This window comes from Dunckerocampus dactyliophorus, chromosome 10, assembly GCF_027744805.1.
Source record: "Dunckerocampus dactyliophorus isolate RoL2022-P2 chromosome 10, RoL_Ddac_1.1, whole genome shotgun sequence".
Classification (NCBI taxonomy): domain Eukaryota; kingdom Metazoa; phylum Chordata; class Actinopteri; order Syngnathiformes; family Syngnathidae; genus Dunckerocampus; species Dunckerocampus dactyliophorus.
Window position 1 is genome coordinate 17,449,559 of NC_072828.1, and position 23,108 is coordinate 17,472,666.

General features: G+C 40.8%; 1 protein-coding gene and 1 long non-coding RNA gene across 5 annotated transcripts in view; one reads left to right on the top strand and one right to left on the bottom strand.

Moving 5' to 3' along the window:
- On the bottom strand, positions 1–21,449 carry LOC129188575 (GDP-L-fucose synthase-like). 4 transcript variants are annotated; one of them, XM_054789303.1, is made up of 11 exons: positions 21,382–21,397; positions 20,341–20,438; positions 16,304–16,458; positions 16,073–16,187; positions 14,242–14,370; positions 13,056–13,129; positions 11,250–11,383; positions 7,516–7,647; positions 7,361–7,440; positions 5,659–5,758; positions 6–5,589 (listed from the first exon to the last, which is right to left on the bottom strand). In XM_054789303.1, the coding sequence occupies exons 3-11, from the start codon at positions 16,426–16,428 to the stop codon at positions 5,534–5,536; spliced, it is 945 nt and encodes a 314-aa protein (XP_054645278.1). In that variant the 5' UTR covers positions 16,429–16,458; positions 20,341–20,438; positions 21,382–21,397; the 3' UTR covers positions 6–5,533. The 4 variants fall into 4 exon arrangements, with proteins under 4 accessions (XP_054645280.1, XP_054645278.1, XP_054645279.1 ...); XM_054789305.1 differs by lacking the exon at positions 21,382–21,397 and having other exon boundaries at positions 1–5,589; positions 16,304–16,455; positions 20,341–20,380; XM_054789304.1 differs by lacking the exon at positions 20,341–20,438 and having other exon boundaries at positions 21,382–21,449.
- Positions 19,965–23,108, top strand: part of LOC129188576 (uncharacterized) — a 6,583-nt gene continuing 3,439 nt past the window's right edge. The window contains exon 1 of the long non-coding RNA XR_008572668.1: positions 19,965–20,026. This is a non-coding gene — a long non-coding RNA (uncharacterized LOC129188576). The remainder of the gene's footprint in view (positions 20,027–23,108) is intronic.

The window sequence follows — 23,108 nt, forward strand, 5'->3', positions numbered from 1 at the left end:
ATTATAGAAGGGGGAAATTAAATAACTGTTAAAACCAACATTCCCCCTCATTTTTCAAGTGTCTGAGCGTACACACGAGCGACCTGAGAATTCCCTGGACCTCTGTGATCGCCATCAGACGTGCACACTTTAGTATCACACCTGTCCAACTACCTCCGCGAGGTAGTCCAATTCTGTCGTATTTTGTATGTGTGAGTTCAAACAGACGGCAAGGCGTATTTTACAATACAGTACAGCCTTTTAAATTGTCAACCTCAGACAAAACAGGCCGTGGAACTGTCTCACCCAATTAACAATCTGAATCTTGTAGGAAACCCATCCATCCAGCCATCGTCTGTGCCGCTTATCCTCACTAGGGTCGCCGGTACGCTGGAGTCTATCCCAGCTGACTTCATGCAAGAGGCAGGGTCTTGTAGAAACCCCCTAATTTGATTGTTTTTCATTTATTTTGTTAATTACGTGTGCGTACCAAACGTCACCAGATTCTTATCAACTCTCTCTGGTAGCACCGGCTCTCCTCACGTTCAAATAAGATCGTTTCTTCGTGTTTTTTGCCTTTGCTGTTGACCTGCTTTTCGGCAACTTTTTTTGCAGTGGGATTCACTCCAAAAACAGTGAACATTTGTGTGTAATAGTTGAGCTGTTCTGTTTGGCTCGCCATCAGTAGACAAAAATTTGGCCTTGGACTTTGGTTCAGGCTGTTGAAACGTCACTATTAAGCGTCATTTTATTCGCATCACCGCCAAGGAATAAAGTGGCCTAGCAACTTCAGTGGCCGCTGGCGTGGACAACGCACAGGTGCAAAAAAGAGGTGCTGAAAGGTAACAAGCCCGCTGAAGCATCACTCACCACTTAACATGCCACCACGAAAAAAGGAGCCAGTGTTGCCAACTTGGTGGTTTTGTCGCTAGATCTGGCGACATTCCAACCCCCCTTGACGACATATTTTCTCAAAAGCGTCTGGTCCGCACCGCCCAAAGGCAGCCACAAGCCGGCACACTGCTATTGCTACTCTTTATTTGTAAAATGAAGTAGCTTATCTCACAATTCTTTGGGTAATTCATAAGCCTACCGTCTTGCTTATATTTACTGTGAAGCCCAGTTGCTATTACATACAGTATATTCACCAGAAGAGTGTGTTACTCACAAACCACACTGAGTCAAGTTCATGTGAGCCATACAATAAACACAGCATAATAGTTCAGTTGTGCTAATTGAAGTTCACAATTGCCAAAGTGTGATGGGAGAACTCTGAGAGGCATTGGCCGAGATCAAATCTTAAAGTTATTCAGTTTTGATGAAATGATGGCCAATTTTAAGAGCTGAATTTAAGAGCTGATATCTAGCAATTTCCATGGTTTTCTTGGTTATAACCAAAACCACTTAACGTTCTCACATGAATAACTATAGCAGGGGTGTCCAAACCTTTTCCAGCGAGGGCCACATAGTGAAAAATGAAGGGATGCAACTTCGCCACTTTGATATTTTATAAAGCAACACATGGAGATACGCTAAGAAGCATAGCATAGAATGCTACTAAAAATGACATTTTTTCCTTAATAATACCAGTTTATTCTTGTAAAATTTTGACTTGTTTTTCATTCGATTATAACTTTTTTCTTAATTTTTTTACTTTATTCCCGTAAAATGACAGCTGCTTCTTCCATTTCTGCAGTTTTTTAAAATTTCCCAGCTATTTTGTTTCAGCTTTCCTTTTGTACATTTTCTTCTTGCAATTATAAATGTATATACAGTATTTTTTTAATTATGTATTTTTTCTACTACAACTACTAAAATGATCATTTTACTTGTTTATTCTCATGAAATTGCAACTTTTTCCCTCTTAACATTTTGACTGTACTCTGGTCCAATTTCTGCTTTTTTTTATTTTCAAAATATTTCAACTTTCTTCTTGTATATTTTCTTCTCCTAATATTTTGACTTTATTGCCATGTTATACATTTTTCCCCAAACTAAGTTCCCAAAAATTCCAACTTTATTCATTGTTTGACTTAAAAAATAATATTTTTCTTTAAAAAAACCCAACTTTTTTTCTTTCATATTTCAACTTCATGCTACTAAAATGACATTTTCCCTTATACGCTTACGTTATTCTTGTGAAATTTTGGCTTTTTTTCCTTGCTAGATTCTTCTTCTCTTAATATTTTGACTTTTCCATTTTTGCTGCTGCTATTGTTTTTTTAAATTTAATTTTCTTGTTAAATTACATTTTTAGAATGTGCTGCGGGCCGATAAAATCACACCCGCGAACGAAAATGGTCCCCGGGCCGCACTTTGGACACCCTTGAACGATAGCATTGTACTGCCACAAAATGTAACTCTTATGTGCTATTTTTGTTGTCATTGTTATACTTGTCCAAACAAGTATTTTTTTTTTTTTTTTTTTCCTTGACGGGGAAGGACGTGTATGGCAGGAGCTCTGTTGATGATACTGGAAATTTTAACTATTTTGGTGCTTCCTGACAACACTTCATGAGCACAGGATCAGCGCTGATGGCTGAATCCCCCATCTGAATTCCTTTAACTTGGATAGTCGAGAGGTACAGATACAAGTATAGATACCTGCTAGCAAGTCTAGCTAGTTAGCGAACTGCTGAAGTTCAAAGAGGTTGCTTAGCAACAATGTCAAACACAAAGGAAAATGATACTGGCTCTGAACTCGAAGAGGAAAATGATTCAGGCCCTGACGCGGACATAAAAATAGAAGCCCTTTTTCCAGGATACCTGGAGTTTAAGAAGGCTACCAAGGAGTTCCTCGAGGGTAGAGAGATCACTCTACCACAAATAATGCAAGCAATTGAGAAACTGCATTCAATGGCAGCGAAACATTCAGCTTCAAATGCAATTATAAGGAATGGTATCACAAACATTATGGCAGAAAATAGAGTACAGAGTAAGTCAATCACAAACATTATGGAAGAAAATAGAGCACAGAACAAGTATATCAAAAAACTAAGAAAAGAGGTCAAGAAGTTGCAAGATGAAAATGCAGACCTGGGTGCTGCTCTTAAGGAGGTTAAATACCCTATGGAAGATTTCAAGGCTCTGCAGGATGACATTAAGGTACTGTTGAATGACAATGCTGCCTTGCGCTCTGCTCTTCTGGAAGCGATAAACCGTAAAGAAAATACAGCATTTTGCAAGGATGTTAGGGTTCTGCAGGATGATATCAGGGCATTATTGGAAGATAACGCTGCCTTGCGCACTGTTCTCAAGGAGGCTATAAACCATATGGAAGCCACCTCATGTACTGATCCTAAGGACGCTAAAGACCCCAGGGAAGAAAATACAGCACTATGCAATGATATCAACATTCTACAGGATGACATCAAGGCACTATTGAAGGATAATGCTGCCTTTCGCACCACCCTTGAGGAAGAGAAAGAAGCAAAGGAGAATATCAAGGAGCAAATTAAAAACTACATTGACGAGATGGATCAGATGGCACGAATGAATGATGTGGTCCTCACAGGGCTCCAAATCACACCCAAGTCAAGAGATGTTCCTTCAATAAAGCAGCAGATTGCTAACTTCCTACACTCGAAGGAGGTGGATGTCGATGTAAACAGTATTGACACTTGCGTCCCACTCCATGGCAGAAACAACACCACACCTGTCATCATTAAGTTCACCAACAGGGAATTCAAAGCTGCACTGCTGAAACAGGGAAAGAAGCTAAGAGGCACCAACGTCTACATGAATGAGCATCTCACAAAACGCAATTCCGACATCGCCAGGAAAGCACGAGACCTGAGGAAGCAAGGAAAGATTCAAAACACTTGGAGCACTAACGGGAAAATCTACATCAAACTAAAAGGAAGTCCAGGAGTCGCAAGAGTGCTTGTTGTCCAAGATATCAGTGATCTGGATGCATATTAAAGATCATATTACTATGAGGAAACACCCTACAAGACAGAGAAGGACTACATTCCACAGCAATAACCTCGACATAAATAATAAAAGGAACTCTTGTATACAAACCCAGCGTCACTAGCAGTGCAACACTAAAGACGATGTGGATATCAACAGGAGAGAAAGGACAGGATAAATAGAAAGGGAAAAGGAGGAAAAAATGGAGAAAGGGAATTTTTTTTTTTTTTTAATCATTTGTGTACCTGTATACTGTATATGTAAAAATGTGCGTACTGGTGTAGGTGCAGATGTACGTGTATATATATGTATGCACGTGTTTGTATGTACACACATGTATTAGCAATTGATGTGCTACGAAGAGGGGGTAGGATTAAATAAGCTCTGCTTCTTCCTACTCCTTTTCGGACATATGCGTGTTCGAAATAAATTAAACCAAACCAAACCAAACCAAAGATACCTTTAGTTGTACAAGGCATTAAAATGAGCAAGAAACTGAAGAAACAAGGGTGGTCTAATAATTTTTTCCATGACTGTATACAAGTTTCGGGCTGTGCATTTGGTACCTGTGCCTTCAGTGGGCCGGCCAGATATTTTTCGGCCAGGCACTGTGAGAGACAGTGTCAAAAATGACAGTAAATGGTTGCCCAAATAGAGCAATAGACTCATTAGAGCTGCACCATCAGGCGTTTAAATAGAAGGGAACCCCAACACATGAACTAACATAGCCGTGATCACAGTGACATTGCCATGATACCAATTCTCTATCAATAATATACGTCTCCTTATTTAAGAATACATAATCACCAATAGGTCTTACTTACATTACTGTTAGTAACTTTGCTTTAGTGACTAATTTCCACCTGTGATCAGTTGTACACCGGTGCTTGTCAAGTTGGCGCTCAGCCAAATGTCACAAGCGTAAATAGAACGGCTCGGTGATGAAAGATTCAGACAACTCACATCTCATCTGAAGCAGTTCACAAGCAATGTTGATCTAATAACATGACATTGTGGGCGTAACATGGCTTGTTGAACAGTTTTGCTCTGCGCAACCGGAAAACTGAGAGGCAAACCTGAAGTCTGATTGGCAGCCTCATTGCTATAGTGTGTATGTGACAGGGACCAACACTCCTGATTCTGAAGGCTCTGGTCAGATGACACAGATATACATCTAACATGCACATACAGGAGACGTACAGAAGCCAGGAGACACACTACTAAACAAAAATATTTGACTGTTGGAATAAATTAGTACAATTTCATGGAACAAATACTCGAGTTAAAGTTGTAGACGTAGGTCTGTGTTTCTGATCATGTTTAGGCCTGAAGAGAAGGCTTTGCTGGGCCTGACTGAACACCACTGATATATACTGTACATATACAAAATGTATTATGCAGAGTCAATTAACACATTTGTAGTTTACCATGGCCTTTTAATGTGGAAATATCCCAAACAAGTGAAAGTCTGATGGATAACTAACAAACAACAGATCTGATTTCACACATTCGGATGTTGCAGATGCGATTCTCCATCCAGCTCACTCAGGAACGCAAGCCCGGCTCTCGGCAACTTCTGTACGAGCATCTTGTAACAGACTGCAGATTTTGTTGTCTTACTCCCCACTTGATAACTGCTTTTTCACTTGCGAGCTGTATCATAGTTGGCAACGAACCAGTCACAGGTCTCCTTGAGAGCTAGGAGGGCACGAGAAGAGTAAGCTGGTAGCTTCCATTAAAAGTGACTGACTTACAAGTTCATCCCACCTTGTTGGAAGGGTGTGAAGCCGAAATCTGGTAGATAGCTGCGCAGCTTTGCATTATTGGCTGTCTTTTTAAACTGCCCATCTGCTTTACTGGTATCATACTACAGAGTGATGTGAAGGAAATTACATATAGAATGAGATGACTGACAAACAGTGCAAGATAAGAAACAAAACAATCATCGATCAGCATGTTTGAGATGGATGGCAAAAAAAAGGTTTAATAAGGGCAAGTTATGATACGGAATGTTGGTGGAAGAAATACAAGAGGTTACCATGACAGAGGACAAGAAGAGATGAAACACTGTGGAGCCATGGAGAACCTCAAGCATGAACAGCCGTGGAAGTCATATCTACAGATCAATCGATCAATAAGTTGGGTAAAACTCCAGCACACTGAGACATTTTGGACAATGCTAAGCTTTGTGCCACCTTTTGCTGCTCCAGTCAGGCTGCGCCTCAGTGCACAACTCAAGGTAAGAACGACTTCTAAATGAATTTATTAACAAGACACATTCTTTAAAGTCTTTGTCTAAGGCCAGTAATTCCAACTACGAAACACAAAAGTCATTTTTGACTGTGTTAACTTAAAAGTAGTCCAAAAAAAGTTAAAAAGATAAACAAACAAACCATTTATAGAACAATGTTAATAAAAATAAAAACATTTACCAAGACGCCTGTGAATATTCTCATTCATCCAGTCATTGTTTTCTCAGGGCATTGAATCGATTGCAACTGGACTGTTCAGGTCGTCTCAGAAGACGTTTCGCCTCTCATCCGAGCAGGCTTCATCAGCTCATCAGAGAGCAACCAGCCTTGGGAAGCACTTCACTGCAACCTCAAAGATTTCTGTTTCCCTCCAGAACTAGCACAGAGCTTGAGGACTGGCTGACTCGGATTGACATATCAGGTCTGCTTGGGAGGTTCAAGGCTTGGATTTGCCAGCATTCCATCTTGCCCTGGATTCTGTGGCCTCTGCTGGCCACAGCAAAGCACAGCACAGCAAAGTCTGGCCTACTCACCTCCAGCCACTGACTTGCACCTGGAAGTGGATCTTGGCAAACAGCTGAGGTTCCCTACCAGGATAACATCTATATCGTTGAGGCCGATGAGAGCAAGCGTGCCAAGTATGAGGAGCTAGTGGACGAGACCAGTAGCAACGGCTGGAAAACTCGCAGTGAACATTTGGAGGTGGGCTGGCGAGCGATCTGCAAAGTATTCAGGGTGCGGGGCCTCAAGACAACTCATATGTACAATATTAAAAGATACGTGTAATCCAATTCAGTGAGCTAGGTGTCTAAACTTGTGCGGATACGACCAACAACATAATTCAATGAGACAATAGGCTAGCTGCTGCTCATGGTAATAGCTCGTGAAATTGTCCACTGTGTCTAAAACATGCCATCAATTTAATTGAGGATTCGCCCCTCTCCAGTAAATGTCAGCTGGTCCTGGGCACTGACAGGAAAAGCACCTCACCCTTTGAACAGGCACCTTGCCGGCAAGCGGAAGAAACTCGGGTGACAAGTGACAAAATCACACCTGTTGCACAGTGAACTCTGAACATGACAAATACGCAAATTCAGATTTACTGATTAGTCACCAATTTAATGATCTGTATGATGCCGTTTCCTGCTGGACACCTGTTGCAAGTTTAAAAACGAGCTGTTATGACACTGATTACCCTAACATTTATTTAAGGATACAACCACTTCGCCCTTAAAGTCCAGTGCATGCACAACTGCGTCTGCTGCTTCTTTGATTGATACTTCATCTTCCTCACCAACTGGAACAGAGGGACAACACAATAATTACTTTGAGCGTAAGGTGGTCAGAGGTCAGCACACGTTTTATGACTCACCAGAAAGGATGATTGGGTCAACCTCTGGATATTCCCTTATAACCCACAGGAAGAGGCGAGCCAAGTCCAACGAGTAAATGAACTGCCTTCTCGGAGTGCCAGAGCCCCAGACGACCAAGGGCTTCCCCTCTTCTAACCAGCACGACAATGGAGACAAACAAAACTGTGTTTGTGTGTCAGAAAAATCAGTACAGTTTGCTTCAGTTTAGTGCACATTTGTCAGTCTATCATCAAAAGTTGTTCAGGGAACCAAAAATATAACCTTGTGTTATACTGTAAAAGCATATTGTAAATATAAACAGGGTTTCTTCTAGGATTTTTTTAAAGCTGTGGGGGTGGGCTGCATGGGAGCCCAACAACGAGCAGAACATGAACAGAGAACATTGCAAAACTGTTAATTTAATGGCAAAGTTGCTGAGAGCAGCTTACATTCTGTTCCTCTCTAAAAAATGTTCAAAAATTGACTTTTCATATCTGTGTAAGGGGATAACCTTACAAAACATCAGGGTATAAAATACTTATTTCGGCCCTGTACTACCAGATTCCTCATTCACTTGCCCTATACAGTAAATGGCAACTATTTTATTATCTCTTTTTATGGGACAACACTAAAAAAATGACACACATGATACAATTTAAATAAAAATTAACTCCACAATAACTCTACAAAGTGAAAATTTTCAAATTGGGCCCAATTAGCCATTTTCCCTGAATACTGTCATGTGATTTGTTATGGCCAGGTGTAAATGGGGCACAGGTGTGAAATCTGGTGTTATCACTCTCATACTCGTCACTGGAAGTTCAACATGGCACTCCATCCACTTTTTTCCATGTTATTTTGACTGATTGCCAAAAGTTTTGCATGTTTGTCACACTTCAATGTTTCATGTCATCAAACAAATTCAAGTATTAGTCAATGACAACTAAACTGAACACAATTTTTTTTTATGATTAAGGGAGAAAAAAAAATCCAACCCTACTGGCCCTGTGTGAAAAAATGATTGCCCCCCTGTTAAAACATAACTGAGATTAAACGGCTCTGGAAAAGGTTATCAAGCCATTTCTAAAGCCTTGGGACTCCAGCGAACCACAGTGAGAGCCATTATCCACAAATAGCGAAAACACAGAACAGGAGTGGCCTGCCAACCAAGCTGAAACGAACTTGGGTTCTGCAGCAGGACAATGACCCAAAACACACCAGCAAGTCCACCTCTGAATGGCTGAAGGAAAACAAAAAGAAGACTTTGGTGTGGCTTCGTCAAAGTCCTGATCTGAATCCTATTGAGATGCTGTGGCAAGGCGGTTCATGCTGGAAAACCCTCCAATGTGGCTGAATCACAACAATTCTGCAAAGATGAGTGGGCCAAAATTCCTCCACAGCGCTGAGGGTGGCCCAACCAGTTATTATCACTTTTTCACACACAGCCATGTAGGTTTGGATTTTTTTCCCCTTAATATTAAAAAATGTCATTTAAAAATTGGATTTTGTGTTCAGTTGTGTTGTCATTGACTAAAATTTACATTTGTTTGATGATCTGAAATATTTAAGTATGACAAAAATGAAAAAAAAAAAAAGAAAAAGAAAATCAGGAAGGGCAAACCGGACCGAAAAAGTGTGCCGAAACAATGCAGTCACTGAAAAAATGGGCGAAAATCGATACGTCGGAAAAGTGGCATTTTTTGCCTTCTTTGGGTCCTGCCCGGATCCCTGATGAATGTTTGGGAGGTTTGGCCCAACTTCCAGGCCGGAAAAGTGTCGTTTCAGCAACTTGAAAAAATGCGATTTCGCGACAGTGCTGGCACTGAAAAAACGGGCGAAAATCGGCCCCTCAGAAAAGTTGTTTTTTTTTTGCCATCTTTGAGTCCTCCCGGGAACTCCGATGAATGTTTGGAGGGTTTGGCCCACCTCCTGGGCCGGAAAAGTGTTGTTTCAGCAACCTGAAAAAAATGTGATTTCGCGACAATGCCGGCACTGTGAAAAACGGGCGAAAATCTATCTGTTGGAAAAGTGACGTTTTTTGCCTTCTTTGGGTCCTCCCGGGACCCCTGATGAATGTTTGGGGGGTTTGGCCAACCTCCCGGGCCGGAAAAGTGTCGTTTCAGCAACTTGAAAAAATGCGATTTCGTGACAATGCCAGCACTGAAAAAACGGGCGAAAATCGAACCCTCGGAAAAGTAGTTTTTTTTTGCCATCTTTGAGTCCTGCTGGGATCCCCGATGAATGTTTGGGGGGTTTGGTCCACCTCCTGGGCCGGAAAAGTGTCGTTTCAGCAACTTGAAAAAATGCGATGTCGCGACAGTGAAAAAACGGGCAAAAATCGACCTGTCAGAAAAGCGGCGTTTTTTGCCATCTTTGAGTCCTGCCGGGACCCACGATGAATGTTTGGGGGGCTTGGCCCACAACCCGGGCCGGAAAAGTGTCGTTTCAGCAACTTGAAAAAATGCGATTTCGCGACAGCCGCGAGACTGAAAAAACACGCGAAAATCAACCCCTTGGAAAAGTTGGGTTTTTGCCATCTTTGGGTCATACCAAGTGTGCATGGAAATTCAGGTGGAAGATAACCCTGCAATTTTCCTTAGTTTAGCCGACTGTCATTTTCATCATGACACTCTTTTTACTGAATACTTACGTGAGAAAAAATACATTTCAAAGAATACCCAAAAAGGTTTTTAAAATGAGGGGATGGATCGGATGAGCAATTGTAATTGAATTAAGTGAACCACACAATCAAAACAATGCTAACATGTTTGACAGCAGAAGAAAATTTACTGCGACTTGCAGGACAGTAGCATTATAGCCTACTTAGTATTAGAGATGTCCCAATCCCGATTTTTGCTCGTTTTTAATGATCGGAGGTCGGAGGTTGAGCCCACACGATCTTTACGGCAGTTTCTCTAAAGTGCTATGTTTTTGCAGTATGCCGGAAAGTGCACAAAGCCATGTCAGCCCTGTGGAAATAGCTCTGCATTGTAAACAAAAATAATCCTGCTGTGTCTGCAAAATGACAATTTCAAGCGTGGTACGAGTAGAACTGCATTCAACACCACAAATGTAAGAAAGTACATAATCTGAGGACTAAACAAAATGGAGTATGAAACATTTAACAAGGCCACTGACAAAAAGGCTGCTACACCAAAGAAAAAACTCCGGACTTTTGGAGAAAAGACAACGATCCAAAAGAGAGCGAAAAGGCAAAGCGGATCACTAAATAGGTAGTTGAATTTATTGCTTTGGACCAGCCCAACTCATTCGTAGAGAATGTGGGCTTTAGAATGGATGGATCCACACTATGCAGTCTCGACACTACATTGCTGACACTGCCTTACCACAGTTGTACAAATAAAGTACATTTATTTATTGAATATTTATGGTAGCCACTGTTTATAACTTAAAAGGAGATCTTGGAGAACTCTATTTTTATTTTACAATACTGCACCAAGTTGATGTGTGATTTGACTATTTTTTTTAAATATTAAAGTGAAGCTGACCTTTAATTCTCTGTAAGAGTTTTATTTTGTGGGATTTAGAATAAATTTTATGAAACAAGTTTTAGAAACAGGTGCTGTGTTTACTTTTGTTTACTATCGGATCGGGATTCTAAATCTGATCGGATCCAAGGCCGACAAATCGGATCGGAGGCCAAAAACGGTGATCGGGACATCCGTACTTACTATGTTTGGAATTGTTATTGCTTATGCATCCATTTTTGCTTATGTGTGAAGATGTAACTTACTTTTGGCAATGTAAGCTCTGTGAATTAGACCTGGTAGCACATGACCATCTTCAATACTGAAGTTGTCATGGGGACCGAACACATTTGTGGGGATCACAGCTGTGTAGCAACGTCCGTGCTGCTGGAAATAGGCCCTGAGCAACATAAATGAAGTTTAACAGACAATTTCAAACAGGGAACACTTTCTCAGATGAAACAATGACGATAAAAATAAAAAAAAAACGATTTATGATTAGATATAATCAGCAGTACAATTTTAAATATTCCAGAAAGTTTGAAGATCATCCGAGAGATAAAAAAAAGAATGGGCACTGATTTCACGATACTCTTAAGTACTCAGGGCATGTTCACACAAACATAGATATTTTCCAAAATGCACATTTGCCCATCCACAGCAATTGAGTTCTAAGAAGATCTCTGTCCAAATGAAGGCGTACTCACAATCAGAAGACTAAAAAGATTCAAGATTTGAGAGTTTTATTGTCATATGCATAGTATGCATGGTGGACAGCAGAATTCTGCTGTCCATTTATCACTGCAAGTCTTCCAGGTCCTGAAGCAGCAAAACAGCCGCAGACCATCGCACTACCACCACATTTTACTGTTGGTATGATGTTCTTTTTCTGAGCATTACTTTTACGCCAGATGTAATGGGACACACACCTTCCAGAACATTCAACTTTTGTCTCGTCAGACCACATTTTCCCCAAAAGGTGTTTGGGATCATCCAAATGTTGTCTGGCAAAATCGAGACGAGCCTTAATGTTCTTTTTGGTCAGCAGCGTTTTTTGTCTTGGAACTCTGCCCTGCATTTTTTGCCCAGTGTCTTTCTTCTGGTGGAGTCATGAACACTGACCTTAACTGAGGCAAGTGAGGCCTGCAGTTCTTTGGATGTTGTTGTGGGGTCTTTTGTGACCTCTTGGACGAGTGGTCACTGCGCTCTTGGGGTCATTTTGGTTGGCCGGCCACTCCTGGGGAGGTTCACCACTGTTCCATGTTTTCGCGATTTGTGGATAATGGCTCTCACTGTGGGTAGCTGGAGTCCCCAAGCTCTAGAAATGGCTTTATAACCTTTTCCAGACTGATAGATCTCAATTAATCTCAGTTATGTTTTAACAAGGGTAGGAATTACTTTTTCACACAGGGCCATGTAGGTATGGATTTTTTCCTCCCTTAATAATAAAAGGTTGTGTTGAGTTGTGTTGTCATTGACTAATATTTAAATTAGTTTGATGATCTGAAACATTTAAGCGTGACAACCATGCAAAATATTAAGAAATCAGGAAGGGGGCAAACACTTCTTCCCACCACTGTATGTGTTTATGTCTCACAAAAGCATTGGGGATGGATGGGCTCATTTCTGAGCGTCTTCAACAATGTAAAGTCAAAGTAGGAGTATCTTTACTCTGAGTATGTTTAAAACCATCAAAGTTATGTTTGCTGGTTTTCAAAAGTCTTCACCCTGGCTGGAGTTTTCCAAACACTCAATTTTTAAGGACAAAAACTTACATTGGGATGTGGACAAAAGGCTAAAACGCTAGCAAATTGTGCATCTGTGTTCATGTGGACATAGTCTGAGGGACATCTTCATCCATCAGGCTGTCAGGATGATGACCTCTCGTCAATATCGTACATTTCTTATGACACACCCCAAAAAGTTCAGTTTGTGTGTGCACACACTGGAGTTTTTGAAACCCTCCACTCTGGAGAAATTAGTGTGTGGACGAGAGGCACAAAATGTATAGAAATTTATTTAAAACATCTGTGTTTGTGTGGACATGGGCTCAGTACACCAGTTTTGCATACCTGTTTTGGACATCTATCATTCTTTTTGCATAGGCGTAGCCAAAGTTGGACTCATGGGGTGGGCCGTTATGGATCTGTTGCAAAAGAGTTTTTAAGACAAGTTACTAAGGAATTAAAAGTTATCCACAGTAGTGATTCTCCACTGGTGGATCAAGCCCCAAAAGTACGACACGGACCTATTCTGGGTGGGTGGTCAACAGCAAGTCACAAATAAACAAAAATAACATACAAGTATGAAAAATACATATATTTTGATCATGTATTTCTGATAAGTATCTTCTTTCTTGGTACATATTACGATTATATAACATTTATGACAAAATATGAATTAAATAATATATTATATTATAGATTTTTATGCAGATCATATAGTGGTTAGCACGTCTATCTCACAGTCAGGAGATCTTTTTAACATTAGGTGGTATTTATTGACAGAGACATAAATTCAGACACTGATCAGAAATGAGCAGCAGAATATGGGGGCTCAGGTCAGGCAACAAAACCATACCATTTTCGCCTGTAGCTACGTACAGTATGTTGTTAACATCATTGCTACTTGCAAATGTGAATCATCATAATTACAATACAATACAGATGAACTAGCTTCTAGATAAAATTGTGACAATTGATTGCTGCGTTGGTCAGGTGGCTGCATTGTTAAGAGTGGCTGAACTGCTGCGACGTGTGCGGTGCAGAATCCGCTCACATTTTCTTACTTTACGCAAAATTGCCTGGGTGGTACTTCTTCAAATGATTGCTGTTTTTTTTTTTTATTTTGACAGTTTTTGAGGGCACTGACCGCTGACATACCTTGCACATCATCTTGATTAGCTCCACATTACTTTGGAGATACCCAAACCATCGCCACACAGCCATCACTGACAATAGCCTCATCTTCGGAGGATAACTCCAAGTCACTGCTCACATCTATTTCACTGCCCTCAGTTATGAGTGTAGTTCCACGTTAGGTCATTCGGTTTACTTTTCTGGTACGGAATGGAAGTGAAGCAAGAAATGGTCGACTGTGATTGGCTGTTGTCACGGACATTTGCACATTTGTTAAGATGATTTAAATAGCATTGCCGACCAATGAGTGGTCTGCACTGTTATCATCCATTTAGAAATGTTCAACATATTTTGAAGTACTATCCACAACATACATCTGATAAAAACAAATACTCCTTACCATATTCTCATCAATGGGATAGGTGGTCTTATCTGGAAATATGCAGGTGGACAGACAGGAAACAACCTTGACCACACCGACTTCATGTGCTGCCTGCAGCACATTCTCATTGATGTAGATGTTATTCCTCTAAAAAGGAACAAACATAACAGAAGTTCACAGTGATAAATTACACAGTATATGTTTCAGATCAAACAAATGTCAATGACAGCACAACTGAACACAAAATTCAGTTTTTAAATGAAACTTTTTATTATTAAGGGGGAAAAAAATCCAAACCTACATGGCCCTGTGTGAAAAAGTGATTGCCGCCTAAACCTAATAACTGTTTGGGCCACACTTAGCAGAAACAACTGCAATCAAGTGTTTGCGATAACTTGCCATGAGTCTCTTACAGCGCTGTGGAGGAATTTGGGCGCTGTGGACGTGAAAGTAATGCTGCAATTCAGAAAAAGACCATCATACCAACAATAAAATATGGTGGTGGTAGTGTGATGGTTGGAGCTGTTTTGCTGCTTCAGGACCTGGAAGACTTGCCGTGATAAATGGAACCATGATTTCTGCCGTCTACCAAAAAATCCTGTAGGAGAATGTCCGGCCATCTGTTGGTGGCTTCAAGCTGAAACCAACTTGGGTTCTGCAGCAGGACAATGATCCAAAACACACCAGCAGGTCCACCTCTGAATGGATGAAGAAAAAAAATTAAGACTTTGGAGTGGCCTAGTCAAAGTCCTAACCTGAATCCTATTGAGATGCTGTGGCATGACCTTAAAAGGCGGTTCATGCTGGAAAACCCTCCAATGTGGCTGAATTACAACAATCGTGCAAAGATGAATGTGCCAAAATTCCTCCACAGCGCTGAAAGAGACTCCTTGCAACCTTTTTCAACCTTTTTTTTCTCCGTTTATGAAAACATTCATTTAAAAACTGCATTTTGTATTCGGTTGTATTGTCATTGACTAATTAAATTTGTTTGATGATCTGAAACATTTAAGTGTGACAAACATGCAAAAAAAAAAAAAAAAAAAAAAAAAGAAAAGAAAAGAAAAGAAAAAAAAAAATCAGAAAGGGGGCAAATACTTTTTCACACCACTGTACATTCATCCATTCTTTTTCCTTGGCTTATCCAGTCGCAAGGGCAGCAGTGTCAGTAGGGAAGCCCAGACTTCCCGGTCCCTGGCTACCTCCTCCAGTTCCACCAGGACGACACCAAGACGTGCCCAGGCCAGATGTGAGACATAATCCCTCCAGCGTGTCCTAGGTCTGCCCCGTGGCCTTCTCCTGGCTGGGCATGCCCAGAACACCTTACCAGGGAGGCGTCTGGGAGCATCCGGACTAGATGCCTGAGACACCTCAACTGGCTCCTCTCGATGTGAAGGAACAGCTGCTCTACTCTGAGCCCCTCCCGGATGACTGGGTGCCTCACCCTCTTTCTTAGGGTGAGTCCAGCCACCCTACGAAGGAAACTAATTTCAGCCGCTTGTATCCGCGAACTCATTCTTTTGGTCACGACCCAAAGTTCATGGCTGTAGGGTTGCCTTCCGACTCCGTCTTCACCACGACTGTCTGGTGCAGCGTCTGCATTACTGCAGATGCTGCGCCGATCCACCTATCGACCTCACCCTACAACTCACTCGTGAACAAGACGCCGAGAAACTTGGGGCATTCCCAACCCGGAGGGAGCAATCCACCCTTTTCCGACTGAGAAAAAGGGTACCACTGTGCATACTACATACAGTGCATGACTGTAAGGACCAGCCATGAAATATGAAGAAAGTGTGGCAAATACAGTACTTATCAGTCCAGGAAGTGTGGTTGCATGTATTTATACCCAGAAGTCCAGGTTAAACTTCATGTTCTTGAAAAGCCCCCCCACCATGGCAGCCAGGTGGATAACATGGGATGGCCGATATTTTCTAAACACCTCCAGGGTCTCCTCCATGCTCCTAAATATTCAGAACACACAAATTTACAGAATAAAAATATGTTCACTCAAACTTGGGATTGTGAAAGTATTTTATGACTGTAACAGTGCACATTAATGGAGAGGGTTTGTTCTCACTTGAGATTGGCGTCTTTGGAGGAGAGGAAAATCCATTCGTCTTCTTTACCTATCCCTTCCTCTTTGACCACATGTTGTATGGCCCTGCCCACCAAGCCAGAGCCTCCTGTCACCAACACTCTCATCGGACCGTTGTGATCACTCTGATACCTCTACTGGATCAAGAAACAAAGCACACACAATATCAAAAGAACGATAGCACTATAGAGACTACAAAATATCATGAGAATGTCGACTGGGGTGAGGTATGTCAACTGAAATATTTAGATATGTTGGCGTAGTTTTCAAAAAAATACTGTTTCAGGACACCAAGAAATCAGTTTCTGCATGTCAGGTATGAACTGAGGGGGAAAGTATCTATTTCAAAACCAATGATTGTTAAACCAAAATAACAGGACAAAGTTTATAATGTTTTTTTTGTGTACATTTTAAGATACCTGAACAAGGGAGGGTAGTTTTTTTTAGCCAGTTCCTCAAACTGCCCCCTGTCTATGATGGAAAGGGAAATACAATCGTGGCAAGGATCAAAGAGTAGGGCCCTATGATTCAGCATGGTGTCAAAAATGACATCCCAGAATGACGAATGGGGACAGCTGTACCCATGCTTGAGCCAGCTGTCAGCCATTGCTTTGACAGTGCTCATATCATCTGGTGAGCTGGCTGTTGAAAAAGCTTAAATAAAGAAGTTCATTAATAAATAAGTAATACATTTTTTTATTTGTCACTATAAAATTAAAAAAAAAAAAATGCAACGCAGCAGCGGCACGACACAGCAGCGACAGTCCGCCTCCTGTGCAGCCCACCGCCACAGCTCCTCGAAAATCCTAGCGGAAAAAATTCCAGGACTAATGCTTCTTCTTGTTTTAAGATTTGTGCTGAGTATCCTCCAGTTGCTCTTGATAGACCTATGATCTTCACTCCGAACAAATCAATGTTTCTTCAATACAGCAACAGGGGGTCAACTTTCTACAATGAAAAAGAAGGCGGATGTGGACATCAACAACACTGACAACTGCATTCCACTCTATGGAAGCAATAACAATCCTGCATCAACTGTCGTCGCCAAGAATGCACATTAATTAAAAAAACAAGGAAAAATTCAAAGAACATGAAGTGCCAACTGCAAAACCTACATCAAGTAAAATGGAGGACCAGAGGAAGCCAAAGTACTTGTTGTTAATACATCAAGGAACTGTAAAAATATTGAGACCCAAACACCATCACAAGACCAATCGGAGACACAACACACAAAGAAAAAGTACTGCAGTTCATTCACAGTTCATTCACACTCAACAGGAACAAAACCAAATGCATTTGACATCAACCACACAATACAAATGATTTTTTGTTTTACACAATTTTTGCCCTAAATGACAGCAAAAACTTCCTTTATTACACAGAGGAACAGTAAAAAGAAACATTAAACCAGACAATAAAATGATCTTATGAATAAAAATCATACATTTCAAGAGCAATGGATCATCAATACGCTCTCGCAGTGTATCATTTAAAAAAAAAAAAAAGATTATTAAAATATAGTCGCTTTAAACTTCTTTCACAGTTCCTCCTCAGTAAGTCAAGTCACCAATTTACATGTCATCCAGGTGGAGTTCCTTCCGAGTGTGGCAGAAAATTGGCTGGAAGTCACAGAAGAAGAAAAACAAAACGCGACGCCATGGCAAATGTGCGTTGAAGTTAAACTGAAAGATGCGCCAGAATAGTTGAAAAACATGTGGACGCACTTTGGCTTTTCTAGTGTGGATGGGACACAGCTGATTAAGGACTTTGCACTATGTGAGAAGTGTCTCAAAAATACCACACACACGTGGCATGACAAACATGCACAGCCAACTCGTTCGTCGTGGCGTTGAAAACTGTGCCTGGTAAGAGAGTAATGTTGATTGTTGTTAAATCAAGAGGTGTGTGTTTAGTCTACGTCTTTTATTGTGGTCATGCTGCTTAACCTTATCCGGGTCACTACTACTATACTACAAACAAATATTTTAAATTATGCTTCTACTTAATAGACTTGATCTACTTGAGAGACATGAGATGTCGTATTTTCTGAACAAGTATAAAATAGTGTCACTGTTTGTCAGAAAGCTAAAATAAAATCTTATTTCCAGTTCTGTAGCACTAAACCTGTCTCATTGTTTTTGCACTCTTGCTGTTTGTACTCTGGTGAAATTATTCTGCAAAATATAAACTATGGCATTTTTTGTTTTGTTTTGTTTAACACTCTCACCCTATCGAGATTAGGGATGTAACGATTACCGGTATTATTGATTAACCACGGCAAAACTCCAGATGGTTAGTATTACCGTTTCAAATTAAAATGATCGTAAAACTGTGATTCATAACAGACTTTGATCGACCGGTGACACTGCACATTTTATGGAGAAGCAGCAGCAGCAGAAGCACCTAAGCAGCAATACCTCAGAAGAAGGCGCACATACGCAGTTTGCAATGTTTAGTTTGTAAAAAAACAATGGCGGGACGCTGCAAACAGCGCTCCTGAGAATTTCCTCTCCAGTAAAAGAACAAGGTCTGAAGTCTGGACATATTTTGGATTTACAAAGGATTCAGAGAGGAAAATAATTGAAGACAATCAACCTACGCGGAAAATAAAGTCTCTGTGAGGGAGGGTAACATTTCCAATATGAAAGGCCATCTGCGTGACCACCATCCACAACTTTTTTGTGAGTGTAAGGTAAATAAACTTGAAGTTGAATTCATGGCTTGTCTGTCAAAGTCTGTCAATAAAGAAAACTTAGGTGTTACCGAACGTATGAGTAACACGAAGAAACATGCCAGACATACAGTACAGGTACTATACAAGCAAACTAAAGAGCCAATGACCGTAACTGATGTACCCACAGCACCAAGCTATAAAGAAGAGATGGATTTATTTCATCTTAAAGGAAAGGACTACCTAGTCGTCATTGACTACTATTCACATTATCCTCAAATGGCACTGCTATTAAGTGCTTCCTCTGCTGTGTCATAACACATGCAAAATCAATCTTCGCCAGACCTGGCATTGTACAAATGGAATGGCAACAAGAAGATCGGCAAGGACAATTAAAACGGAAAACCTGAAACACACACATACAAAAGAAAAGTGTCTCTGGTTAATGTGCCTGTGAGTGCTAGATGTTTTTGTGGAATGATCAGGGCTCTCAAGTTGAATGCTTTTGCACATAAAAGTCATACAGAAGTGCCTAAGGAAAGTCGATATGGGAGGAGTAAAAGTGATAAATGGCACGCACCTGCCATGGTTCGACTACTAATTGTACCAGTAGCGCTATACTGCTTCTTATAAATAATAAGTACCTGCCAATTATGATTTTATTTTTCCTTATTTAACAAGCCCTATTTGTATATCAACATGTTTTCTTTTTGGTAAAAAAAAATCGGTTTAGTTTTACTTCGTTTCTAAAGTCGGGTCGTTCGCTCCAATTTGGTGTTATTGTTTAAGAATATTTATTTTTACTGTAGTAGTCATAATAGGTTTCGTTTGCTTCTGGCATGTTGTCACTGCTAAAGTCAAATAGTATTATTATTATCTTTCTGGTTTTATGCACCTTCTTCCAAACAACCAGCTTTTGCCGTTCATTGCTGCCCCCGTGGATGTATTTTTCTTGCACCACTGCAATGCATTGTGGGTAACATGCGACTCTAGTGTAACTATCGATGTTGACTCGCTCCCTCAGCCCTCAAACGGTAGGTCTTACCAAGTTCACTTCAGCTTTTCGGAGAAATGTAACGACACTTATGATGGATTCCCCCGAGGGCAACTCAAACTGTCATTGGAATGCAGCTCAGGTGTCAGTAACATTATATTGATGACAAAAATTGTCATTGCAGGAAGTGAGAGGAACAGGATGTACAAAAACACGTAACTCGGTGATCTTGTGACTCTACCAGTGCAAATAAGGAAATATATAAAGCATGCAGTTCCTTATCCATGAGAACAAAACAGTAAGAGTAAATTAAAGGGTTAAGTGGCCAAACACAAAGTAGCCACTGCTACATACCTGCAGACGACAGCCTGATGACGCGGGGCTACCGGGAAGTGCGAGTGCCTCCACTCGCAAGCGTGAGGGAGTAAGCAGTTTACAAACGAGTAAAGTTCCTAAAATAATAACTCAGATGGTTAATTTACCACACACAAGCAAAGCAAGCATTGTTACATATCACTTTGTTGTCAATCCGTTCTGAGCATAGAAATAGATAGACGTTGCTTCTAGCCGTACGTCAACGTCGCCGCCATATTGGATGTGTCAAGGCAGTGCTGGAAATGAATACAAGTAAATGTACTTACTTTCATAAAGCGCCTTTCTACATAGAAATGTAAGTGAATTCCTCTGGTTTATACTTTTACACAAGCACTAATATACCTGGGAAACAGTTGGGCCCCAAAAACAATGTGATTGCTTTTGTTCTTGTACAATGTGATTGTAATTGTTTTTGGTGCCTAACAGTTTCCCAAGTATATTAGTATGTGTGTGAATGTATAAAAGAGAGGTATTAACATATATTTCTTTGTAGAAAGGCGCTTTTTGAAAGTAAGTACATTTACTTGTATTCATTTCCACCGCAGCCCTGACACATTCAATATGGCGGCGACGTTGACGTATCGTAGCAGTGGACAAACCCACTCGATGTGGCGTCTATCTTTGTCTATGGTTCTGCGCATCTGCATAACGCGTCTACATCCGGTCGGCAGCTCGTGGACACAGGCTGTGTTCCTGTAGTGGTTTAATTCGCCCTCTTTAACTTTCCCTTTGCATTTCGTAATACGTAATTATCGACGTCATGCGGAGGCCACTTGCAGAGCAGGGGGAAAAGGGGAGGAGTGGAAGTATAAATGGAACGCACCTTAGTTCAAGTAATCATTGTTCCAATGCTAGTTGTATGTGTACGCTTCTTACAATTAATAAGAAATACCTGCCTACTCATTTAAACGAGAGTAGGGGATATACAGCGAAAGTGGCTACACAAACCCAGGATTTGTGCAACTCGACAAAACCTAACATCAGACTTAATTGGTCCCGCAAAGGTGGTTATCGACTTACTTTGTCAAGTCCGGTTTCCTGCTTTGTCCTAAGTGCGCGTTCACATGACAGGGGGCGTTAGACGTCATGTTATTCTACTTCCGCTGAAAAGTTACGCGATACCACCCAACGTATTTTTACAAAAAATTAGTACGTAATTATTATATACGTTATGAGGAGTTTTCCAAAGATTTTGACTGCTAAAAGCAACACTGTCGCCGCCAACACAGCGAGGGAGAACTGTTGGCATGCCAGTATTCAGAGTGTGAATGCACAAGTTAACACTGATTATTATAAAAACTATACCCTACCAGTCTTGTCATTTATCAACGCTCACCATTGCACAACTTTGACATATCCATTGACTTATCCAATAAAAAAAATTAATACATTGGTGCAACAACTTTCGTTTTTGACGTTATAGCTTCATGAAATATTTAAATCTGCTTTATCTCGTTGTGACCACTAGATGTCAGTGTTTTACGTGTGACGTGTTTTGTGGCGACCCTCCCCCCCTTTCATAATAAAAAGTGTTTTAATGCAGTTGATTGATGCCTCACAGTGTTTATTCCTCCAGCTAATATTGTAATATAAGAAGCATAACGGGCCGAGTACTCACGCAAGGTCTCCTGTGACATTCACATCTGCTAACATTAATTATTAATATTTCATATTGCATTTTATTTCTGGTGCTCGCTTGAGCATACCGAGCGTATTCCCCCCCCTGAAAATCATCTCACTTACAGATGGATAATCAGGGAATGCTCTTTTAAAAAATGTTTTTCCATGTCCCCTCAGAAACCTTGTAGGTTCTGAATAAATTGTGACGCCATCTCCGAATTAGTTAAACAGGGAACGGTGGCATTTGTGTAGCCCATTTTAAGATGAAAGCCTGGAGATAACCTGGTCCCGACCAGGCTATGAGCTTAGCCTAAGTTACCATGGTGATAGAGCTGCTTTAAACCTTCGCTGAACACGCAAGATACCCCCTTAACCGTCATCTCCGACTGTCACTCAACAAGCAGTCAAGGCTAAATGAACTCATTTTGACTCACGATTCCCTCCTCAACCAAAGTGTGCTTTATCTTTTTCACATATGTCAATAACATTCACAAGTGTTAGGGAAACTCCATGTTCCATTTTTTGCTCAGACAGCCCCAAAAAATTAAATCATGGCAAAGTCTACTTCCTTTGTAAATGAATCACATAAACCCATCTTCCTGTGCACGTTGGGTCTGCTTTAGACTTGGTATGCGTTTGAGGAGTCTGGATGAGAGAATCCGCATAACGGAAATCTGCTTAAATCCCAGCGCACAGAAAACACTTAAGCGCAAACGGGAGATTATAGGGCCCTATATGAACAAGTGGAATGGATTGGATAAGGAAGCACTGAAGGGACTCTCTCTACTATGAAGTAAAGGAAAACTGACAGACGTCTGATCATACTTAAGTGAATAATGACTTGTGATTATTTTTGTAAACTCCCATTCTGGCCACTTTATACTGAATTTATTGTCACAAGAAAATATCAATAAAATATACAGTTATTTAGGGGAGCTTAAGAATATTTTATATAGGTTTCAGCCCCTCTAAAATAAGACGAATGAGGCCACTTCTTTTAAGTACGCCAACTTTCTTCTACGCATCTCGCTTATGTATCGAAAGAGGGACAGTCCTTGGGTCTGGCACCCCTTGGTTCATGGCTAACTTCCGTTGTGCTCCATTAACTGTTTTTTGGGGTTTGTGTG